General features: G+C 37.5%; 2 protein-coding genes across 3 annotated transcripts; both read right to left on the bottom strand.

Annotated features, from left to right (window-relative positions):
• Positions 1-21: 21 nt before the first annotated feature.
• On the bottom strand, positions 22-5441 carry lgi2a (leucine-rich repeat LGI family, member 2a). The gene is made up of 8 exons (XM_041986629.1): positions 5174-5441; positions 4828-4899; positions 4066-4137; positions 3024-3095; positions 2852-2923; positions 2559-2728; positions 2233-2397; positions 22-2146 (listed from the first exon to the last, which is right to left on the bottom strand). Exons 1-8 carry the CDS (start codon positions 5350-5352, stop codon positions 1329-1331), a joined length of 1620 nt encoding a protein of 539 aa, XP_041842563.1. The 5' UTR covers positions 5353-5441; the 3' UTR covers positions 22-1328.
• Positions 5442-6746: 1305 nt separating this feature from the next.
• Positions 6747-21400, bottom strand: sepsecs (Sep (O-phosphoserine) tRNA:Sec (selenocysteine) tRNA synthase). 2 transcript variants are annotated; one of them, XM_041986630.1, is made up of 12 exons: positions 21251-21400; positions 17523-17638; positions 17289-17443; positions 16723-16841; positions 16239-16397; positions 15861-16014; positions 15618-15720; positions 15303-15432; positions 13452-13543; positions 11085-11178; positions 10845-10935; positions 6747-8257 (listed from the first exon to the last, which is right to left on the bottom strand). In XM_041986630.1, the coding sequence occupies exons 1-12, from the start codon at positions 21321-21323 to the stop codon at positions 8002-8004; spliced, it is 1542 nt and encodes a 513-aa protein (XP_041842564.1). In that variant the 5' UTR covers positions 21324-21400; the 3' UTR covers positions 6747-8001. The 2 variants fall into 2 exon arrangements, with proteins under 2 accessions (XP_041842564.1, XP_041842565.1); XM_041986631.1 differs by lacking the exon at positions 21251-21400 and adding an exon at positions 19124-19474.
• Between the last annotated feature and the right edge of the window lie 1224 nt (positions 21401-22624).

The raw sequence follows: 22624 nt of genomic DNA, 5'->3' as shown, positions 1-22624 counted from the left end.
TGATAAAAACGCATCTTACAATCATATTTTTACACGTTTATTTTGTTAGTTAACTCATTAAACTTACAGTAGCTTTTTTGATTAACATTCAGTAGCATAAACTAAATCATACAAAAGAATAGTAAAGCTTGCTCTTTTTTTTTGTTTACAATGTCATTCACTTCATTAATAAAAGCACTTTAACTCTTTGTTAAAGCTTCTCTAAAAATAAGTTGGCAACCACCCTTTTTTTAAAAAGTCATGCTCTTGCAAGCTGCAGTAATATTTGATTTGTATAAGTGCAAAGATCTGTTCATAACAGGTAGTGTGGCATTGCAGTCCTGATTTTATGTACATCTTGAAGGTTGTCAACATTCAGTATTTTAAAACAACATACTAAAAAAGCCTCAAATTTTCAATGGTTACCTTTACCTTCTTTTCCTTTGAGGCCTCAGAATTGTCTGTAAGGAACTTATTCATTAAGAAAAAAAGAAGTAAAATAATGTTGAAAGCCCAAAAAAAATGATTATTTTTCAAACTAGATGAACTCGAAATAGTAGGTTTAGTTTCCCTGATCAACAACAAGAACTTCTATCTACTTTGTCATTATTAAATCCTCTGATCTAAAAGTTGTATCAAAATGGGGATTCTCTATGTGAGTTTGTTGAGGCGCATTCAGCTACATCCTTTCCTGGATATTTTACTTCCTTTTTTTTTTTTTTTTTTTAAACTACTGTATAGATTACAATCTGTAGCACCCACAGTTACATTTGCCACAAAACACCTATACACTCTGAGATCTCAGCTATGATAATTAAAGGTTTGTGCTTTCAATACATTCCGTTTGGAAAGGATGTAATACATTATCACGGCCAGAGGGAGGCACTGTGGGCCCATCAGAACATCAAACCCCTGCTCTGCTAGGTCAAAGTACTGTACAATTACCACAGGCTATAATGACAGTAAAACCAAATTTTCTCACAAATTCTGATGTATTACACTGAGGATGATATTTTTTAACAGAAATGCTAGACATCCAAATTGATTCATTTCTATTTTCTGAGTTTTGTTTGGTTTATTTTCCACTTTTTTTCACATTCGGAAAACAATTAGTCTTTGAGAAATCGTAGAACCTCTAAAGTCAGAAAAGCCACGGGATCCAAGAAACGGACAAGGCCATCAAGAAATAGTAAAGACACAACTTGACCAAGCTCTAGTTTTGTGTCAGAACTATGCAGGTATTTATTATCTAACAGTTTAGTCTTATCCTTTTTGTTTCCTACAAATATCTTTTTTTTTTTTTTAATGGAAGACATTTGATTGTAGGAGGGACAATAAGGCACAGCCCCTCACAAGCTCAGGTCAATGATGATGTGTTCAAAGATCTGTGTGTTTCCCTTGAAGCTGGAGGAAAATATGAAGTCCCTGCGGTCAGTGGAAACCACAGTGAAAGAACGAGGTGCCTGGATGTACACCTCCTTAAAGCGTTCAAAGAGTTTCTTTTCATCATCCCACAGGAAAATTTGTGAGAAAGTGTAGTCACTTCCCAGAGCCAGGTAGTAACGTTCCTTGAAAGAGAAGGGCTGAAGAATCATGGAGCCTCGTGAGGGCAGAGCCTGGATCTCTACAAACTGTTTGGGACCCCACTGTAGAATTTTGGAATCTCCAATATACCGCGTCATAGACAGGTAGAGCTCCTCCTTGATCCGGAAGTGTTTCACTGCCACAACATCCTCCATGTTGGGGATCTCGCCCTGCACGATAAACTTCTGGTTGCTCCGGTTCCACTGGTAAATCACAGGAACCTGGGAACGGCTTGCCAAAATAAGATGGGCCTTCCCATCCAAGTTCAAGAACTCTGCATCTGTGTCACGATACCACTCATGCAGGGACTGATATGAGTAAAAGCCGCTATCGTTCCACTTGTAGAGAGTGGACAGGCCAGCTTTTGAGCTGTCAGCAACTACAAAGAACCAGTCAGAGCCAATCTGGAACGCTTCAATGTCATTGGGCTTGGAGATCTTGGACACTTCAATGTCTTGGAACTTATTGAACTTGCTTTGATCCTCATCAAATTTGTAAATGCGGGAACCACCAAAGAGCTGTGCTACTATGACAAACACCTCATCTTGGATGACAACTGACTTGCATCCCACAATGGACTGGCCTAAAGAGAAGGGAAAGAAAAAAGTCAAAAGAGAGTAAAACTCAGACCAGACCATCCTGAGACAGCTTGTTGAGACATGTCCTTACCTGTGATATTATCATAAGTCCTGAAGTTCATTTCAATGTGGTCCCACTGGAAAACCATACAGCTCTCTGTGCTGGGAGCAGCAATAGTCACATAGACATCATTCTTATAGCTGAACGTGTCAACAGACAAAGACTCGGATGTCAGAGACTGGTGAAGGACAAAATCTGTGGAAAGGTACATCATAAGTTAATTTATTTACAAACTGATACAGCAAAGTCACATCTAAAGAACAACCTTTACATTCCCTAATATGACCCAGTTGAGTAGCTCGACACTGATGCCAGTTAGACTTGAGATAAGTCAAGCTGGCTCAAGTGTTTCTCACCCGTTGACATGCACTCATTGTGCAGGCTGTTCATGTCATTGAGGCGCTTGTCCTTCATGTCCTCCGGTCCAGCACACACGACATCCGACACTGTGGCATTGGTGCTCTTCAACCACGTCATGAGCCATTTGGTTCTGCAGTCACACTCAAAGGCATTACCTCGCAGATCCCTGCAGAAAAGGAATACTATACGTCATTGCAGAAAAGTCAAGACAAACTATTGCACATAAACAAAAAAAATTAGAAGTATGAAATATTTTCATTTGAAAACTTTTATCTCTTGACAAACTTACAGCTCTATCAGTGAGTCCAGGTCTGAAAAGAGGTCCCTGGGCAAGGCTTTAATGTTGTTGTTAGCCAAAGACCTAGAAATAACCAGGATGAAGGAATGCATGTGTAACCAGAAAATGCATCAACATCATTAAAGCTTCGTAATGTATTTTTATCATTAATCTTGGAACATACAAGTGAGTCAAGTCCCTGAGTCCTCTGAAGGCATATTTAGATGTAGTTTCTAGCTTATTACTCTCAATGAACCTGTGGATAGAAACAAAGGAAAATTGAAATTTGACATGAATTAATACCACTTTATACTTGTGGTCTACCTGGATTTTTTCAATGAGCTTATGCAATGACACATTTTTTATTTCCACCCAGTGTTGCAAGATCCTGCATTGATGATGGGAGAGTCAAGTCAGATCACTTCAGCACATCTCAAAGATTCACAGTAGGGCTTCAGTCTGGACTTTAAAGTGGCCAGTCAATGTATGGAAATGATGTCTCATGCTCTCTGAAGCCATCTTTGACAATTTGAGCCAATGAATCCTGGCAATGTCATCTTGAAAAATGCCAGGTTAAAAAAACAAAACAACATAAACAAAAAAAAATCTGCTGATGGACAAACATGATGAGTCAGCGTTTTCAGGTAGTCAGCACTTAAATTTCTGCTGCTTCTACCCTGATGCTCCTATAACTCTGATAAATCTGCAATCATCAGATTTGTTACATCACATCTCCCTATTATTCCAGAGCCTAAACTTTAAGCTCCAAAGCAAACTGTACTCTCAAAATAACAGACGTTTAGTCTCAATACCTTGTATTCACTTTTACTAACTGATGTTGCTCCTTTAATGTCCTGTCACATGATTTAAAAACAGTTGAACAAGTGTTGAACAGTTCTCCTGAAAGTAACATCTTTTCCATGACCTCAGGATGTGTTAAACACCACAGAACTTTTCATCTGGGAGCTCAGATCTATTAGCTCTGTTTAATTAGTGGGTTAGGGTTAGAAATGAAGAGATGAGCAAAGAACCTTTAAGCTGGAACTGGATCCACCACAAAGTATATGAGCTACGCATCAATGAAAAGCTCTCAAGCAACTTTTTTTTTTAATTTAATTGTGCATTTGTCTTTTTTCATTTATATAAGAAATGGACAGCATAAAGATGTAGTAAAAAGCCAACATTGTTCAATTTGTTTTACTCTGATAAAAAAATAAACTACTTACAGGTACTCCAGATGAGGAAGTCCTGAAAATGCATCATCTCTTACAGTCGTTAGAGAATTTGAATTCAAAAGCCTGAAAAAAAATAAAACATTTTTATATTTCTATGGATGGCAGCCACAAAAAATGCAGTTTTATCCCCCAGTCTGAAAAACTGAGCATATGAACTTTCTCAGACAGTGATTTAGCTTACTAAAATCAAATAAGTTAACAATAGAGAGCAAAATACTCTAAGCCTAAGAAATCAAGAACATAAATGTCTATATAAAAAACAGCTGATTTCAAAGCGGTTAAAGGACCAAATATGTATCTAACCAGAAATGACTTAATTATGTATTAATTCTCTCCATCTGCCACACCTTTGTTTATGCTAACATGCAGGCTGTCGCTAATGCAGTAACAACATAGATTAATGGTTTCTGCTAAGTACAGTACAGCACTGACTAGATTTCTATTATTCATTTCCAGGTGTCCAACCCTTTTAAAAAAGCCTGCTTTCCTATATAACTTTTTTGTGCACTTACAATGCACATTACTGTGTGTTGAAGTAAAGCAGAACTGAAAGTTCAACACTGAACATGGCTGCACTTTAGTGGCATTAAGCCTGCTATTACTATATTTATGTATGACACAACCAGTGTTAAAGTTCTATTAACATGTATTAAAGACACCTTTGACAGTTTTGAAAGCTTAACAACAAGGTAAGATGTATCAGTCAAACTGTGTACAATTTTGGCTATATAAAGGCAGTTAAAATGTTCTTACAGTAGCTGGAGGGATGGCATGTGAGCAAACATTGCCTCTTTGACCTCAGTGAAAGTCCCATTGACCATACTCCTAAAAAAAAAAAAAAGTAAAAAAAAAAGGCAAATAGAAAGGAATAGATACTGAGAAGCAGGCAATCTTGTAATAGAGCAAAGAATCAAGACTGCATTGCAACAAACTCTAATTTGTAGGTATTATAAAATATGGACGCTTAACAGACTCCCATAGTGCTGCATTGGTTGTTATACATGCATATACCATTTAATAATAATAATAATAATAATAATAATAATAATAATAATAAAACAGAGTTTAAAAAATTATCATTTGAAGGATAGTTACTCACAAAGAACTGATTTCAGAGGGGGCAAGCCTTGGGATATAAGAGAACCCGACGCAAATGATTGACTCCTTGGAGCAGCTGCATGTTGAAGGACATCTGAAAACCTTTTTCAAATGGCCAGGTTGAGACAGGAAGCACACCGACAAAGACAGTAATGCCCAAAACTTGAGAGCTGACAGCATGTTTCTTGCCGGGCTTGCATGTGTGAGGTTTTTGCCGAGAGCACCGACCGAGGCTGATGGCACACCGCGCGTTTCCACCCTGCACCATGAAATGCTGCACTGGCTTCCTGACATCAGCAAATCAGCTGCAGCTCCCCTCCGCACGCTTTCATTATTTATTAAGTCAGGGCTCCAGCCGGATAACTGTTGGTTAAACAACCACACACCATACATAAAAAAAAAGAAAAAAAAAGAGAGAGAGATAGGCTTTATTACGCAGCTTGCGTCTGCCATAGCTGGGTTTTATTTATAAATAGAATTGCGTTTATGGAAGACCTTTAAATAAAGCGTACGTCTACTTTCGATCATAAGTGGGCATTTATGTAAATTCATCACACACTATTAGCTTTTAGCACGTGAATAAAATGCACATATATATATATATATATATATTCTTTAAAAAATGAGCTTATTTTGACACAATGTTTTTTTTACATTGTGATGCTGCTCAAACTAGATTGCAGGAAAGTTTTTCATGCAGTTAAAACCTTGTCACTTATAAAAGGCTAAAAAAAAAAAAATCCAACACAGTGAGTAAGCTATAGATTTTCCCTCCCTCGTAAAAAAGCTCAGAGGCGCATAACTGCAGCACCACGGACAGCGCCTTCATGGCGACGCACGCAGAGCTGCTCACATGGCTGCAAAAGCAGTCACACTACAGCATGCAGGCGTGTGAAAAAGTAAACACATCCCCACTATAACTTTTATATTTATAGACATATCTGAAAAACCTAACATCTAAATTTCTTCGAGACAAATTCATTCATTCACTTTCTATTCCGTTTGTTCCAATAACAAAGAGAATTTATATGTAGCTGGTTTATTTATACTTGAAAACAAGCATGCAAGGAACAACCCAGACATGTTGCATCTGAAGGATTTTGTGGGAGAGTGGTTTAAAATATCTGCAAATTGATATCTGGCAGTGTTGGACAAAAATACTTCATGTGACACTCTGTCTCTCCATTATCACTTAAGCTTCTTGACATAGACTGGAGGCCAAGATTCAAGGGCTATTTTCTATGTGGCACAATCCCTAGGGTGTTTACATTTCAAGCTTGAGCAAGTTGGAGGACAGGCTGAACAGGAATACTCTACAGGGGCAGTACTTTTCAGTGAAAATGATTCAAGATAAACAGACCCTTTGGTTCAAGGGAATGTGAGGCAGCAAATGGATTTGGTCATTTTACCAACAAAAGAGGTGCTTTAAATGTTCTTGCAGAAAAAATGGTAGCTTCAAACCCTGCTGCAGCCCCAAAATCTGCAGCAGACTTGACATAAACTGGTGCCAACAACTGAAGATGCAAAACAGCATTCAGCATCCTGCCAGGTTCTCTTTAAAACAGTATTACTTATTACAAGACAGACACCTTTGTTTATAATCAAGTGCATTTAAACCACATTCAGCAACATTCATTACAATCATGTTCAGCTCACATCTCCTAAACACAGGCTGATACAGTGCAACATCTTCTCATTTTTGTGAAAGCTACGTCTCTTTTTTAGAATGCTGCATTGTGTCGGGGCCATCACAGCAGTGTTTTTCCACTATGTTTTCTTAATGGTTCAGTACAGCTTGGGAACAGTGAAAATGTGCTGATACAACGGCATAATTATCCGAGTTCAGCCCTCTTTCAAATGCTGCTGGGTGGATTGGTTCTGCTGTTGCTATACATTTTTTCACCTGCAGAAAAACTGATGTCTGCACCTCACACAGATGCAGAAATTATGACAAACAGTATTTCCAGTGCGGGTCTATGGGTAGCCGCTTCGCATTTTGTTCCTCAGGGCACTTCCTACTCTGGACAGAGATTAGAGAGCAGAGGTTCATGTCTGACTCAAGATCCAATCAGTTCTGAAAGTAATCGAATTTCATCCTATCACAACACACCACTATACGATGTTTAATGTAGTATGGTTTAATACAGACAAACATGAACATTTCCTTCACTAAACACATAGTAATCTATGTTTAGTGTCCTTCATTGATTGTGTTCCTTGTGTTCTAGTACAGAGACTGAAAGTAAAGAGCTAATCCAATATATGGGGTTCAGATGGAGTTAATGGCTCAGTGGCTTTTGTATCCCATTACAACTCCAATGTACAACCTTCTGCGATATAAAGCTATTTTGTTTCATGTATTGAGTGGGAAGTCCTAATGTATTCCAAAAACAGAACAAACATTAATTATAAACCATCTGTCTGCCAGATGCTTTTAAAATATTTCATCTAGAATCTACAGTATTAGATGCCTTTAATTATGAACAATTACAAACATAAAATCATTTGCAAATGACAGATCTGCAACCGGTGTTGCTTCTTTAACATGTGCAAACAATATATCAGCAGTCTTTTTGGAGATTTTATTCCAATTACAACAAACGGTTATTGACTATGACTAACCTTCATGAAACAGAAAGAATCAATTGTGTAATTTTTGTTTGTAAAGAACACTTGTGCAAAATTTCATTACCAGCTGTCACCATTCAATGACATTATTAATATATCCTGATGGCAAATCCATCCAAACTTACCATTTAAACAGTCTAAATCAGGTAACAGTGGTTTCAGGCAGCAAACAGTCAAACTTTGACTTGAATTTTTTATATCTCAGCCCAGTCGTTCTCCATCAGCAACCTCCTGGTTTTCCAGAGGTACTGGAGAGCCGCTTCTTGCTGCAGTTCCTTCTTTCTTTAGCGTCTTCAAGCATTTGTCAAGTCTTTTGATGCACAGTGTCACATCTTCCCGAGTGATGCCTATAGCTGAGGCAGCATTGAGGTAAGGGCAGGGGTACGACTCTGAGTGCGACATAAACCCATGGAACGTGTGTCCGTTAATGGTCTGATCCTTGCCTAGTGGGATTACCCTGGAAAAGTGTAAAAATAAGGATAATGTAATACAAAACGTGGTTTTAAACAAGTAGAAATTATCTGGTATAAAAACAACTATTACGGTTCACCAATAAGAAATTTAAAATTTATCTCCAACTTGATTTTTAAGTCATAAAGCATCATTTCTCAGTTGCACATATCTCTAAAAAAACATTTATTATTTGTGATTTACTTAAAAACACTGACACAATCTGCAAGCAAACAATTATTTGCATATTTTAGGCATCTGTTAGAGGAGGTTCTTACACATACAGGTTGGCTGGCTTAAACTACTCTGCAGCTTGTGAGGAAATCTGACTCTTTCTCTGCTAAAATGTGAATTCTTAACCAGCTAACTTTTTCTTTCCAGTGCTTCATTGAAGCAGTGTAGGCATATTTAATTTCTCTTTATTTCCACCTCCTCGTCTCTTTGCTCCTCCACCCTCCTGCTTGCGACCTGTTATCAACAGATGTAACACTCACATAACAAGAATAATTAACTGTTTAATTTACTTTCTGTTTAACTACACGGTCATGTATGCCATTAGCTCTTTTGGGGGTTTAGAGCAATAAGGGGTAAGGGTCCTTTTCAGACATGAGTGAAAAATTAGTTTTTTCGTCTTCATTGTATTATGGTATTTATAACAATTCATGATGTTTTTATTTAATAAATTTAGTCTTCTTTGTCAAAATAAAATAAAAAGAAATAAAAATAACCAGGAAAGTTTAAGAAGTGCATTAAGAGAGTGCACCAGAGAGATCAGACGGAGCAGCCAGATTTTTTACTTGTAAACAAACACGGGGACAATAAAAGAGGTAATTATTTGGCTTATGTTGAAATCACAGCAGAAAAAGCAAGAACATCTGCTTTGAACCTGGTATCTAAGGCCACTAAATCAAGGAAATGGAATATATTCTCACAATTCTCTCATTAATTTCTTAGGACATGCATAATGGGCGCTCCAAACAAACACAGGATATGAGAGGTAGCCATGATGAGGAAGTATATTTCCAGCTTTAAGCTGCACAATGGTTTAAAATGATGATCGGACTCAAGGATGGTCATTGTATAAAACGCGTCTCTCCTTGTGTCTGTCCTTGACTGTGCTTGCATCTGTGGTGGACAGGACAAAGACGCAAACAGAAGAGTCGAGTGGAGGAATACAGTGTGTGCACTTTGGAAAATGAGATGAGGGGCATGAGTGACTTACAAGCAGTCATGTCATTCATTGTTGGTATCTCATGTATTTATCATAGAAGCTTTAAGATCAGTTTTTTTTTTTTTATTGGAGCTCTCTCTTTATCTGTCCTAATGGCAATAATCTGGTCACAGAACCACTAATTTGTGGTCCCAGCTTGGACAGAGATTTAATTTCTTTTTTTATTGTGGCATTTGAACTCACAAGAAAGATGTAACATTTAAGCTGAAAGCTGCTGGATGAGTAAAAAGCTTCATTTTGCAACCTTTTTATTCCCAAAGTATATTTATTGTTTGGGGAAAGTAAAGCAGAAAAAAAAAATCACATGGCAAGGTTATTACTGATAAACCTGAAAAGTTTCCTCACTTTTAAACTGCAGTCGCTTTAAAAGACTCAAACGCTACAATACTGTAAACAACACTCGTGCCTATCAAATATGGCAAGGCTGCAACACTGTCAGCATAGTTCAGACTCACTGTGATGTGGAAATCAATTACTGGGTGGCTACTAACACAATACGCTTGAGAAACCATTATGGCAGAGAAAAGCATTGTAATGACTGGACAGATCTCTATTAATCTGCTTTGCTGGCTGATGTGAAGAAGAAGGAGGAGGAAAGAAAACAGCTCAATCTCACGCTGAGAATTGTATCCCGTTATAAACTGTTAAAATGAATGTGCCATTGAAGTATAAACCTCAAAAGTCAGTGTATCTCATTAAGTATGCGACAGAGATACAAGCACAGAAGATGTTTTAAAGTGCCACGTTCTGACCTTGGGAAAAAATATGCATTTGGAAGAAAGAAAGTGATGCAACTGAGCTGGGAATGTATTATAATCTGAATGACAGTAAACAATCTTGACAGATTGACCCAAATGAATAATTCATTCTGGGTATTTTAAATATTTAGATTGGCTTCCATGCTTGTTTTAAAACCTTTTAAGAAAAAAAAATGACCATGAGATGCATTTGTTTTTTGTTTCTTTTATGTGTATTTGTACCAAGACAAGGGCCTGAGGCAGAAGGTTAAAATCCTGCTACTTATGCCTAAGGAAGAACACACTAGTGTGTCCAGGCAAATCACAGTTTATATCTGCTGTCTCAGATGAAGCAACATCTTTCTAATGGAAACATCCTGTTAAAATAAGAGGTGACCCTCAGAGCGAATAGACAGTCTAATCTTCTAAAGTAGTTTTCTACCCATCCATTTGCCTGATTGCTGATTTCCTCTTTCCATTTAGTTTGACTCACCTTATAATTTCTGAGACAGAAAAATCTATCTTTGATCTTCGCTTATGTGCCAAACACATCCACACTGTTATTTTCCCTCCACATATCCATTTCAAGGTCAAACCATTACCATGACCTTATAAAACCGTCATACCTGGCTCCTGACACTTGTCGGGTGAACAGCATGGAGCCCAGCTGAGTCACTGCTTTGTTGCTTTGGGCCTGGAGACCATCTAGAGACATGGCTGAAAGAGAGAGGTGCCACACCCATCAAACAGCCACAAAAATTATTTAACTGAAGAGAGGCACAAATACAAGGTCAGAAACACGATTTCTGCTAAAATATATCACAATGTGTGGACCTGCTGGTGTGTAATCAGCACTTTGAGCTCACCCAAAGAAATGGGGTTATGTGGGGTGTGAAGCAATCTCTCCCCATGTGCAGAAGCCAGGCTCTTCAGCTCCTGAGCCAGGAACGAATAAATCTCCTGCAGGCCATACAGACACACATGAAAAGACAGAACAAGAGGTTGCAGAGGCCGTACCATGAGAGCTAAAAATAGCAGCACAACACTGCGTTTACACACTGCCACAGCCTTACTGTAACAGCTACAGCCTTGGGTCTATAACCAATCAAGCAAAACTACGAACCAGCAGGCAGTCTAAATCCCTCCATGTCCCTCCTCTTCAGCATGGCCACTTCTATGCCATTCTGACCAAAGAGGTTCCTTTTCTGGTTCAGAGCTGGTAATGCTCTGAACCAGTCTTCTTTGTTTTTAAGAACCAATTTTCCACAAAAAGAGAGCTACCACAGACCCACATCACGATGTCATTTTTATAGGGCCCTATTAATGCGGAGTGATGCGGAAAACATGGACAGAAATGTGGAATTTGGCAGTGAAACTAGAATCCACTATAAAATGTGGAATATGGTGGAATTTGCACATATGTGGGTGTGATCGGCTTTCCATACCAACCAGCACATTGGAAAGCATTTATGATTACAACTGGTAACACTAAACTTATGCAGTAGGAAAGTCAGAGAAACACTGACTCCATGAGGTTAGACTTCACACCAGTGATGAAGTACAGTTTTTAACGGTTCTCTACTCAAGCAGACCAGACAATATACTGGCTGTGGGTTTTCAAGCATAGAGTTTAGTTGTTCTGGTTGGTCTCAATAACCTCAAACCTTTGACATAAGTGGTTCCTTGCTCTTGCTCACCAAAGAGTTGGCAGTTCTGCAACACCAGTTTTTTTGGGGCTGAGCCAGAACTTTGGCAGGAAAACAGAGAAAACTGGTCCTAAATTAGGCTCTGGCTCCAAACCAGCACTGGAAACACTTTGGTGGAAACACATCTTGTCCATTTTTAGCGAGGATATTTGAGTGACTCACACATGCACCTCTGGGATCAATAAGAGGAACAAGAGAAGGAGAATGAGTGCTTTAAATCTGCAATTTGAACACACGTATCTAAAAGATGCTGACCAAGTAAGTCTGAAGCAGTGTGTAAGAGACTGAATCAGGGCAAAGGGGCTCAGGATACACGTCATGAGTCTAGGCCTGGCAAGAAAAGCTGAACAACAACCAGCTGCAATTTTCTTATTATTTTTTTTTGCTGGTTACTTGCACCTAATTCCCCTATGACACGTAAGACATTAAAGGATCCACTCTCGGCAACAATGGCTGTGTGTCAGCATACTCTGCTGACTCATGCTTTCCTAGTCTGAAAGAACTGAGAACATTTTCTCTGTCAAGTCTAACACAAAGAGTGCTTAAACAATGTCAAGTGTCCTCAAGTGTCCTCTGTTCTCCAATAACAAAGAGCAACGTTATTTTCCCAGAGGAGGAGGGTCACACTTTGTGTAAAGAGTGCATGGCGACGGGTCAACAAACAATAAGATAGTATGTAATGAGTCTACCTCATCTATGTAAACAACTTTGACACATCTAATGTCTGTCTTAAATATAATAAGGTACAGACATTTCTTAAATTTGGTGTATGTGAAGCTGTAAGCAGATGAAATGTCTTAATTATTCCAAGCTTTTGACCCACAGAGAAATGTGAGGAACTCACTTTCATCTGCATACACTATGGAAAAACTGATTCAGTACATTAATTATGTATATAGCAGACCAACAGAAATCAATAAGCCTTGATGGTGTCAGCTCATAAAAGAGGGCAGATGAATTCCCTAAATGGATATTTCTGCTGCTGAGGGGTTTTACACAAATAGCATTTTGGGTGTTGTGTGTGATTTGTGATTATGCTAAATTTAATAGTAAAAATATTCAAACAGAAGGCAAGAAAACAAACTGTAATCAATTATTTTTAAAATAAAATAAACTCCCACCTTCAGCATATTGTGGAGTTTTCCTATACAATGAGCTTCAAACAAAGCAGGCCTGGACCACATACTGTATATTTATGCTACAGCAGAGTGGAGGTGTGGGAATGCTGCAGTGCCTATCGTCTAAAGAGGGAGAAATGCTGCATTGTGAGCAACTCTGCTTTAAAACTATGAGCCACCAGGGGAGATTTTAAAAACTCCTGGATCAATTTTATCTTGCTCTAGTGTACTCCTTACTTCACAATGCTCACTGCTTGTTCCAAGTCCCACCTGCAGTCTGAATGCAGGTGAAGCTAAAGAGCCATACGCTAAGTAGCATGTTATCTGTACATTTCAAGGAAAAAAAAATTGAAAACCCAATTTTAGGCTTATAAAAAATATGTATATATTGATTTGTGCATGTCCTCACCTTTCTTTCTGATAAGTATTTCTTATAGCCGCTGGCTCCTACAGTGAGGAGGGTAATGAGGAGGTCAAGTGAGGGTGAAGCTGATGCTCGACCTGGACAGAGAAAGTCGAGAATGGGCTCTATAGACATTGTGATGATCAGACAATGGCTAATGGACAATTTAATGTTCTGATGCCTTTTATTTTTTTAATTAGCAATGTTTAACTTTGATGGCTTTGCTGGTATTAAATGTAAAATATGTAAAAGTTTTCTGAACATGTGTGTATTGTTCTTACTATTGCTGATGTCCAGTTTAACCAGGATAATCTTGCAAAATAGGTTTTAAATCTCATGTGTCCTATTTTACTGGTTAAATAAAACGTTAACTTGGTTCTTGGGGTTGTTTTTATCTCATCTTAGACATGTGTGAATATGGTTTTGTCCCTTTTTCTGCATTATGACTCTATATACAGCATTAGTGGTAAACCGTTGATTAATTGTATGGTTCATCCTGTTTTGCTTTGCTGGTGATAACATCTTTAATGAATATTTTCTTTGCAGTTACCTCAGAGTCCCATGATTTCCATTACTGGAAATCAATTTTTAAAGTTATTTAATGTGCTTTTTAATGCTTCCTCTGCACTGCGCTGTAATGCTTTTATTGCTTTATGTAAAGCACTCTGAATTGTCTAGAACATGAAATGTGCTATACAAATAAACTCGCCTTGCCTTACTGACAAGCATTCCCTGGCCACTTTATTAGGTATACCTGTTAATCACTATTTAACACACATGGCAGCAACTCAATGCATTTAGACATGATCAAGGTGACTTATTGAAGTTCAAACTGAGCATCTGAACAGAAAAGAAAGGGACATTACTAGTGTTTTACTTATCAAGTGACCACAGCTGCAGTGTGAACGCACCCTTATAGTCAGACATGTTCCTTCAAACATAACCACCACAGCTAATTTTGAATGAGCCCCACATACAGTCGACATTAAATGTGAGAAGACTGTGGAGATGAAGGCAGTCGAAAAAAAAAAGGACTCAAACAGCAGCAATCAAACAAATGCAAAGTATTAAATGGTGGGCTGAAGGTTTTGGTGTTGAACATTAACAGCACTAGCTGGTCCGGCTTATCTGCTCCATCCATTCCTTTATCTAAGAACCTAAAAGTTCTCACTATTTATGATATTCTCTCAGATTTGTGTTTTTTTTATGAAACAAAGGAAGGACTCCTGATCATTTTATGTATAATTTCCAAGTTAATTCAATGGTTTATTCTTATGTAACTTGACAATCTGCAGATCATCATCTTCTGTTATTAATAAGATATAGAGGGGGTAAATTGTGGAAAAATATTACTAATTTAGTAAACAAGCGTCATAATGTTAACAGTTTTAAGAGACGTTTAAAAGGTAATATGACTACTGATTTATATTGTTTGCATGTATTCATTCAAATATTGCTTTGTTGCTACAATTTTGGCCTTTTTAAATTTTTTTTAGCTTTGCTATTAGCCTGTCTAGGCTTTTTTGCCTCTTCCTGCCCTGTACAGTCTGTCTTTCATTTCCATCTACTGTATATTTTAAATGTTCAAAATAAAATCAACGCTAAACAATGAACATTAGCCTTTTATTCACACTCATCCTCACTCTAAAGTATTTTAGAAAGGCAGCTGAAATTTTTTTGCTGCGCTGCTTAACTTTGTTTATACTTAGGTATAATTAATTTATTTAGAATTAGAGTGACGATTTTACATTAATACATCATAAAAAAAAAACTGATAGGCCATTCTGTACATGCATAGATGTTCCCCCCATCTATTGATTTTACCTCTACAACATCATATCAGTCAGTGCCACTCACCTGGGTACATCTTACTTATCTCCTGTATGAAAGACTCATCAAAACCTGCGATTATGGCACCACCTACTGGAACCATGAAGTTCTTGTCCAAACTCTGAACAAAGGCATCGATTCTTCCCACACGAGCCCCCTAATGAAGACAGGCCAAGAAGATATTGAAGCAACCACCTTGCAAGACAAAACTTGAATTACATGTAAATCACACAGTTGTTTGTAGAGGCGAAGGGAAGTTAAAAAATGAAAGGAAAAAAAAGAAAATATTTTGCTACATTAAAACTACCAATAAGTGATGGACCAGTAATGATTGGTAGGTACCTGTTGTATGAGATGCATGCATTTGGATGATTGTACTCCATAAGCATTGTTGACTATGTGAGGAATGCTGTGTTTAGCACACATAGCGGCCAGCTCTTCAAGCCTGCAAGACAACATAACACACTTCGAATCAATTTAAACAGCTGCTACTTAATTTTGGTTTTAAAGAGATAAAACAGTAACACGAATGCCACTGATAGGCATTGAGTGAAGCCAAAGGGCCTCAATCAAAGCCAATATTACCTGTCAGGGACCCGGGGAGCAAAGCAGGATGTTGTAGAATGAACACACAGGATGTTCTCTGCTCCAAGCTCCTCGATTTTGTGTTCAACTGCTTCCAAGTCTGTTCGCAGCTCATCTCCTTCAAGTACATTCTCCACAACCACAGGTTCAAAGCCTGATGAAAGAGTCACTGTTTCCATTAGGAAAGAACAAACTCCTAACTAGTACAGCAATGATGGATGGTGAAATTAAAAGGATTATGTCCATCTTAATATGCACGCCGTTTTTATTAAAGATAATTATATATGATTGAAAAAGTAATTATCTTTGTATTTTAAACACAAATACAGTGTGTTAACAGGATGTGTGACTGATAGGACATTAATTTCACATCATCACCTGCAGTGATCATAGATTTGAAACAGGACTTCTGATCGATGCGAGGCCAAATGATGTAGCGAGCTTTGGGTCTCTTTTGACGAAGGGTCAGGAAGCAGAGAGTCAAGCTCATTCCTGTTGCCATGGGAACAACAAAACAGCTGGCCACACTCCGGACACCTGTAACGAAGGAGAAGCAGAGTGTGATAATACTTTACATACTACGCAGGAAGGTTAATCTTTAAAATATTCAAAAGTACTAACCCATTTTCTAATGCTGACACTATGTTACAAACAATAGTTGTCATGTTTAAGAGAAATGGACATTTAGAAAGCAAGGATGGCCTAATTAATAACTCCACAAAGCATTATGGGAAATGTAGTTCCTTGTGTGTGGCATCAGCAGTCAGCAGTTTGAAAGTAACAAAAATCAAAATCCATATGAAATGAAGACAAAAATGTTTTGGGAAGTGTGATATCCCATTAATCACTAAGATGGACACACCTGAAAGCCTCAAGATGTCCAGCACAACTGAGTTGGTCAGCTTGTTAAGCAGACTTGATCCTGCAGCTTTAGGCTGAATAGCAGCAATGTCACCTGACCGACCTATGCCATGGATCAACCTACAAAAAAACAAAAAACAACACAGCAGAAACAGTTTAAACTTCACAACGGAAAATTAGTAAACAAATATGGGATTTCCCAAATGTATAAATTAAACATGAAACTTTTTTCCAGCAATGTTAGAAATATTACTGATATTTTAAATTGTTTAAAGTCATGGTATGGGCTTTACTTCAATACTACCACACATAAACCTCAAATAAGGAGAGCATGAATGACTGTAGAAGACTTTTGAACAAAGAATGTAAGATGCTTGAATTAATCAAAATAGACCCAAATTTTTTGCATGCTGCTGCGATTGTGTTATTCACCAATGAACCCAGCCAGAGTGGTATCTTTACATTCTGTATCATGACTCCAGCAAGGACCAACATCAAAACATCTCCAATATGTTAGTAACAACAAACGTGCACATGATCAGGCTCTAGATGATAAATAAAACAAACCTATAATGTCTTCTTGCAACAAGGCCAGATGCCACCCGGCCCTCCCTCTCTCCTACGCCACAGTTGCCAAGGAAGTTGTTGCTGTCCATCAAAGCTAGTTCGTTCAAGAACAGCTCTATGGTGCTCTCACTCCATCCTTCTTCTGGACACTTACCCTGTAAAGCATAAATAGTATGAGAAGGAGGCATGTCTGCAGTAACCTTGAAAGATCACAAAAACACAAGTTGACCCTACCTGCTCCAGTAACTGTCTGATGAGCTGCTCGTGGCCACGTCGGGCCTGAGACCCCTGTCGAATGTAGGAGGATGACACTATCTTCTCACTGAGGGTGAAGTTTTCACTGTTCATCTCTGTTGAACAAAGACTTTTTTTTAATCAAGTCAGTAACAACGTATTTTATGGGATTTTGAAGAAAACCCACAACAGAAAATGTAATGTCCTGTTTCCTTTTTCCTTATTTGTGAACTTCAGAAAGAAATTAAGGAAAATAAGAAAAAACAAACAAATCACGCTGTTCTCATGGTGTGCAGAAATTTAGCAAGCCAAATGCATGCAAGTTCTTTTCTGCTTTCCTTAGCAGAAATGACACCTTGATAGTGTTTTGTGTTGATACGTTTCAGCTGTTTTCTGTAGACCACTTCAAGTTCTTTGTTGTTTTAAGGCTGTACTGCATGCACAGAATGTTTAAAGGCTTTCTATATATTATCTGTGATACTATACAAGTTATCTGATGGTAAGCTATTGAAAAACATCAGTTTGTGGTGTATTTTCAGAATATTATTTGCTGAAGCTTTAAGAATACTTGTTTTGTTCCTATTGTGTGCATGTCTTTTGAGCCAGCAGACATATAACCCTAAAAAACTTCATCCTGCTTGAGCTTTTTTCTTAAATGCTGATTACTTTATTACTTTGTTTTAATCAAGTCTTGAAATCTTTCCACTGGCATCCAGTCAGTAACAGAATAGATTTTAAAACCCTTCTGATTGTTTACAAATCCCAGAACAGTTTAGGCTCAGAATACATCTGTAATGTGTTCAGAGAATACAAACCGATCAGAGGTAGGTTTATACTTTTTAACTTATCTTGCTTTTAATTATTTTGATGTCATTTATGATTTTATTGTGATTCTTGCTATTTGTTACTGCCTTTTACTACTTCTTAATTTCTGTAATGCTTTTAATCTTAAATGTAAAGCACTTTGAATTTTCCTATACATGAACTGTGCTATACAAATACACTGCCTTACCTAACCTATAATTACTTTGTTCTCAAAATACACCTTTGGTGACAGAAACACGCACTCTGCATAAACAGTAGCCTTTAAAAAAATCTTGGCAAGTCTAAAGCTTTGACAACAAAAACAATGACTTCAGCGGCTCTGCCCCATACTTCTTTACTGAATTTATTTTAGTTTGGATTTTAGACATGTCAAGACAGCTCTGTGTCACAGACCAAAATCAATGGGAAATATAGCAGGGAATGTATGATCTAAAAGATCTGAATCACATTGGCACTGAAATCAACACCAACATCTCTACTTGTTTTCTCCAAAGTAGTCATGAATTTGCTATTTTGATATTATGGGTTGGGATTTTAGTTTCTTAATACACTCATTTTAAGAAGCAAAATGCAAAAACAAATTTCAAGGGGGTCTAGAGATGGACAGCTAGATTTGAAAGCCATGGTTTATTAAGCGCAACGCTTTATTTTCTATATGGTGTTGAGGATTTAGATATCAAATGGTAATTATATACACACACACAGACTCCTTACTTCTTAACAAAACATTAAAATGCTACAATTAAACCGCATTATACAAGTGTTACATAACTTACCAGCCGCTTAAAATGTAAATCAAACGTTGCTCTAATAAGTTAGCTAGGCCTGGCTACAGTTTAAGAAACTGATGCCTCATGTTGTTTGCATTAGCTACAGTTTGATGAGGTTCTGCTACGCTAAGCTAATGTTCTCACAGAGAAATTGGGTCCTTGCAACTTCATAGGGGTCGTTTTTGTAAATGTCAATCTTCTTATTTATTCTCTGGAAACTGCTTGTTATTTCAAACCACGAAAAGGTCTTCACACGAGGAAAATAAACGAGCTACAGAAGATTCGAAACAGCGTGGAAGCAGTGAACTACATTACGTCGGGTGCTGACGTCATCTTTGAGCGCGGATCTTCTTCTTTCTTAGGTTCAGCAGGCTAGACGCGACTATGGCATATTGCTACCATCTACCGTTTGGTGTTGACTCAGTCGGACTTTATCATCTTGCCACACCCAGATACTTTGACATTTTCTATCAACTTATGGTTGATCTGATGGAAATAGGCTACCACGTTCTTTGTTTTATCCCAGCTATCCTGCTTCAACAATGTTTGCACACTAAAAGTTCCCAGCTCCCTAAACAAACCTGTGAAGGGTATAATGTTTTATTCTATGAGAAAATGTAGTACTTTTTTTTTTTTTTTTTTTTTTTCACTTCCACACTCAAAATTTTCCCCCGGATTCTTTCCAATCAGAACCAGCCCACTCCCAAATCCGCAGTGACCAAGTCTCAACATAATAATAACTACTGAGTTTCTTTCAATAACCTGAAATTTAGTGGTCCTTATTTTGCCTTGCACTGCAAAGTATGCGCTTCCTTTTTTGTCTTCCTCCCATAACTTTTGCCACTGCACATGTATAAACTTAGTAACTGTCGTGTATTCAGATGACCCATAGAGCAAATAAAATCATATGCCTATCATCTCCTGAGCGCGGATCATGTGACCACCAGCGTCAAATGTCACACCGCAGCAGCAGTAGAAAAGTGGGATTTTGGAGTTTTACAAGTATCTTTGAAATAACCCAATTTGGGTATAATACATTTTTTAAAATTTACATTGATTTATTTGAGCTTCTAAAATTCTCACATATAACTACAATGTCTTTAAGTGTAATAAAACGTATCCAGTTTATTAATACGTTTGCATTAATGTTAAAAGTAAAAAAAACAAACAAAACAAACAATAACAACAACAACAACAAAAAAAAACGGTCTCATTTAACATGACATCAGCTTAGCCAATATGTCAGAGATATTTATATAACACATTAATAATAACCCACTGATGTCTTTGGAAAAAAGTTCAATAGATGACCATTTTATTTTCAGTCTGTAATCAAATTTATTTGACTTATTTGCAATATAAGACTCCATTACATACATAAGTGGATTATAGTAAAGATTTACATGGAGGAAATATTCATTTTTTCCTAACCACAAGGTCACACAAGTCTTGTTTACTGAGTAAAATTAGGCAATGTTCTGAAAGAATTAAAAGTTCCCTTTAGCTTTTACACATGCATGTCCTCTTCATGCAGCCAAAAATGTCCTCTTCATGCAGCCAAAAAAAAAAAAAAAAACCTTTGACCAATCAGAGTGTGGACAAAAAACATCTAAAGGTGATTTGGAGTCTTTGGTACCATGTTAGCAATGGATCCTTTAGGCCTTTTGTGTTGTGTGGTTTGGATCTTTGTGGACTGGATTCGCCTCCCACAAATATCACCAGATCAATCAAATTGGTAAATGGTCTGTACTTATAGAAAGAAAAAAAAAGCCTTAAAAGTTTAGTTGCACCGGGGAGAGAAAGATGGCAAGTTCATGGCATAGCAGGACTTTAAATCTAACAGCTATGCCAACATCTTGCCTTCTTTCAGAACCCATGTTAAAGTCCAGTTTTAGCGGTTTCATAGTCCATTTTTCCACTTAGGTCCAATTTTCTCTCCATCAGGGTGTCAGGTGGTTACTTAAGTGAAAAAGATTGGTGATCATACTGGCGGCATTTCTGATGAGAGGAGTTAAAATTTACTCCGTTTATCAGGTAAAATATCAGGTAATATAGGTAAAACGAGGAGTTGGTTGTCGTGTTGATAGCGCCAACTTGAATAGGTGTAAAGTGCGTACACGGCTTTTTGCGTACCTGTTGCTGCATGTGGAGCAAGAATGCAATGTTCAGCTCTCCTCAAGACGATTATACTGGATCCTTGTGTCATCAGCAGAGGACTGAAAGTAGGAGCATGATAAGTCTGTCTTCCGCCGCATACCTCAGAGGTAGTGGCAGTACTGCACAAAACGCGGGTGTGTGACTTGGCGTGGTTTCCGGCACCTTTGAGCGCTCTTGAAGAGGAGGACCATCTTTAGAGAGGTCTGTAAAAAAAAAAAAAAAAAAAAAAAAATCCGTCCAAACCTGTCAGGACAGAAAATATGCTCAAAAATCCCTCCCCTTAAAAAAAAAAAAAAAAAAAAAGAAGCTTCACAGTAAAATCAGGCACTATTTAAGTAGCTGAGCAAGACATCGCTGATGAACATGTTTAGTCTTCAGGACACAAACCTCTCAGTTCATCAGAAATCTGACTTGCTGATCTAGACACAATACAACGAAACTTTTTTTTTTCTTTTTTTTAAATGAATCATACAGAATGATTCAAAGTTGAAGACTGGAAAGTGATGACCACCAAGGAAACGGCATAAAACCGTGACCCCTCATGAGTACAGATTTTTAGTCTATTTAACTACTATTTACTCAATTTATTGATGCAGTTTAATTGTTTTACGTTCCCAGTAAAACGTTATTGTTTTAATTTTTTTTCTGCTTTTGCACATTGTGCCTTGTCTTTTGCACTTCTGTTAACGAGAATCGTAAGATGGGCTAAGTTTTTTTTTTCTCAACTTGCATTTATGATAAAATGACCTTAACATAATAGCATCTTAATCTTACTGCCCTATGACCTCATCCTAGAGCACTGTTTACCTCATATTCTTAGTTATAAGCTACAGTAGATCATTTCTTTTTCATGAATTCAATAAACATTTGCCATGAAGGCAGAATGAGCCCAAACACCCTGACAGTTCTTACCAGCATGGTTGTAATGTAACAATGTAAAATATGATCACGAAACACTGATTTTTGTCCATGTGGATGCATTTGCTGCTGATGCTTCATAACTGAACACACTTCTCTGAATGCAGGACTTTCTCTTGGTATTAAACTACATTACTGATGCCAATTTTGTCGTTTTGTTTTGTTTTGAGCAAGACTATATTAATGATGAGAAAGGCTCAAGGCAAATTAGCAAATGAAACAGACAGTTGTTTAAGTCTGTGCTAAAGCTGTTATTACTTTGCAATCCTAAAACTGATTACTGTATTATTTCAATGATGAGTCACTTCCAAAGGTGCAGTCCCAGAGTACCAGGGCGGGCCCCAAGAGGAAAAATTCCAGTTTAATAATTTAATATTTAACCCATGTCAAAGCAGATTAGGTATGGAATACAATAAAAATAAAATATAAAAA

This window comes from Melanotaenia boesemani, chromosome 5, assembly GCF_017639745.1.
Source record: "Melanotaenia boesemani isolate fMelBoe1 chromosome 5, fMelBoe1.pri, whole genome shotgun sequence".
Lineage (NCBI taxonomy): Eukaryota > Metazoa > Chordata > Actinopteri > Atheriniformes > Melanotaeniidae > Melanotaenia > Melanotaenia boesemani.
The sequence above is the reverse complement of the archived record's forward strand: the minus strand, read 5'-3'. Positions and strand labels throughout refer to the sequence as shown.

What these genes read in the sequence shown, in the direction of transcription:
- lgi2a (XM_041986629.1), bottom strand. Translation starts at nt 5,352, where the DNA reads ATGCTGTCAGCTCTCAAGTTTTGGGCATTACTGTCTTTGTCGGTGTGC. An exon ending in CCCTCTGAAATCAGTTCTTT is followed by an intron (nt 4,900 to 5,173) that starts GTGAGTAACTAT and finishes TTTTTTTTTTAG; the next exon opens with GAGTATGGTCAATGGGACTT. An exon ending in ATGCCATCCCTCCAGCTACT is followed by an intron (nt 4,138 to 4,827) that starts GTAAGAACATTT and finishes ATTTTTTTTCAG; the next exon opens with GCTTTTGAATTCAAATTCTC.
- sepsecs (XM_041986630.1), bottom strand. Translation starts at nt 21,323, where the DNA reads ATGACACAAGGATCCAGTATAATCGTCTTGAGGAGAGCTGAACATTGC. An exon ending in TGCTCCACATGCAGCAACAG is followed by an intron (nt 17,639 to 21,250) that starts GTACGCAAAAAG and finishes TTTGTTCAACAG; the next exon opens with AGATGAACAGTGAAAACTTC. An exon ending in GCTCCCCGGGTCCCTGACAG is followed by an intron (nt 15,721 to 15,860) that starts GTAATATTGGCT and finishes GTTGTCTTGCAG; the next exon opens with GCTTGAAGAGCTGGCCGCTA.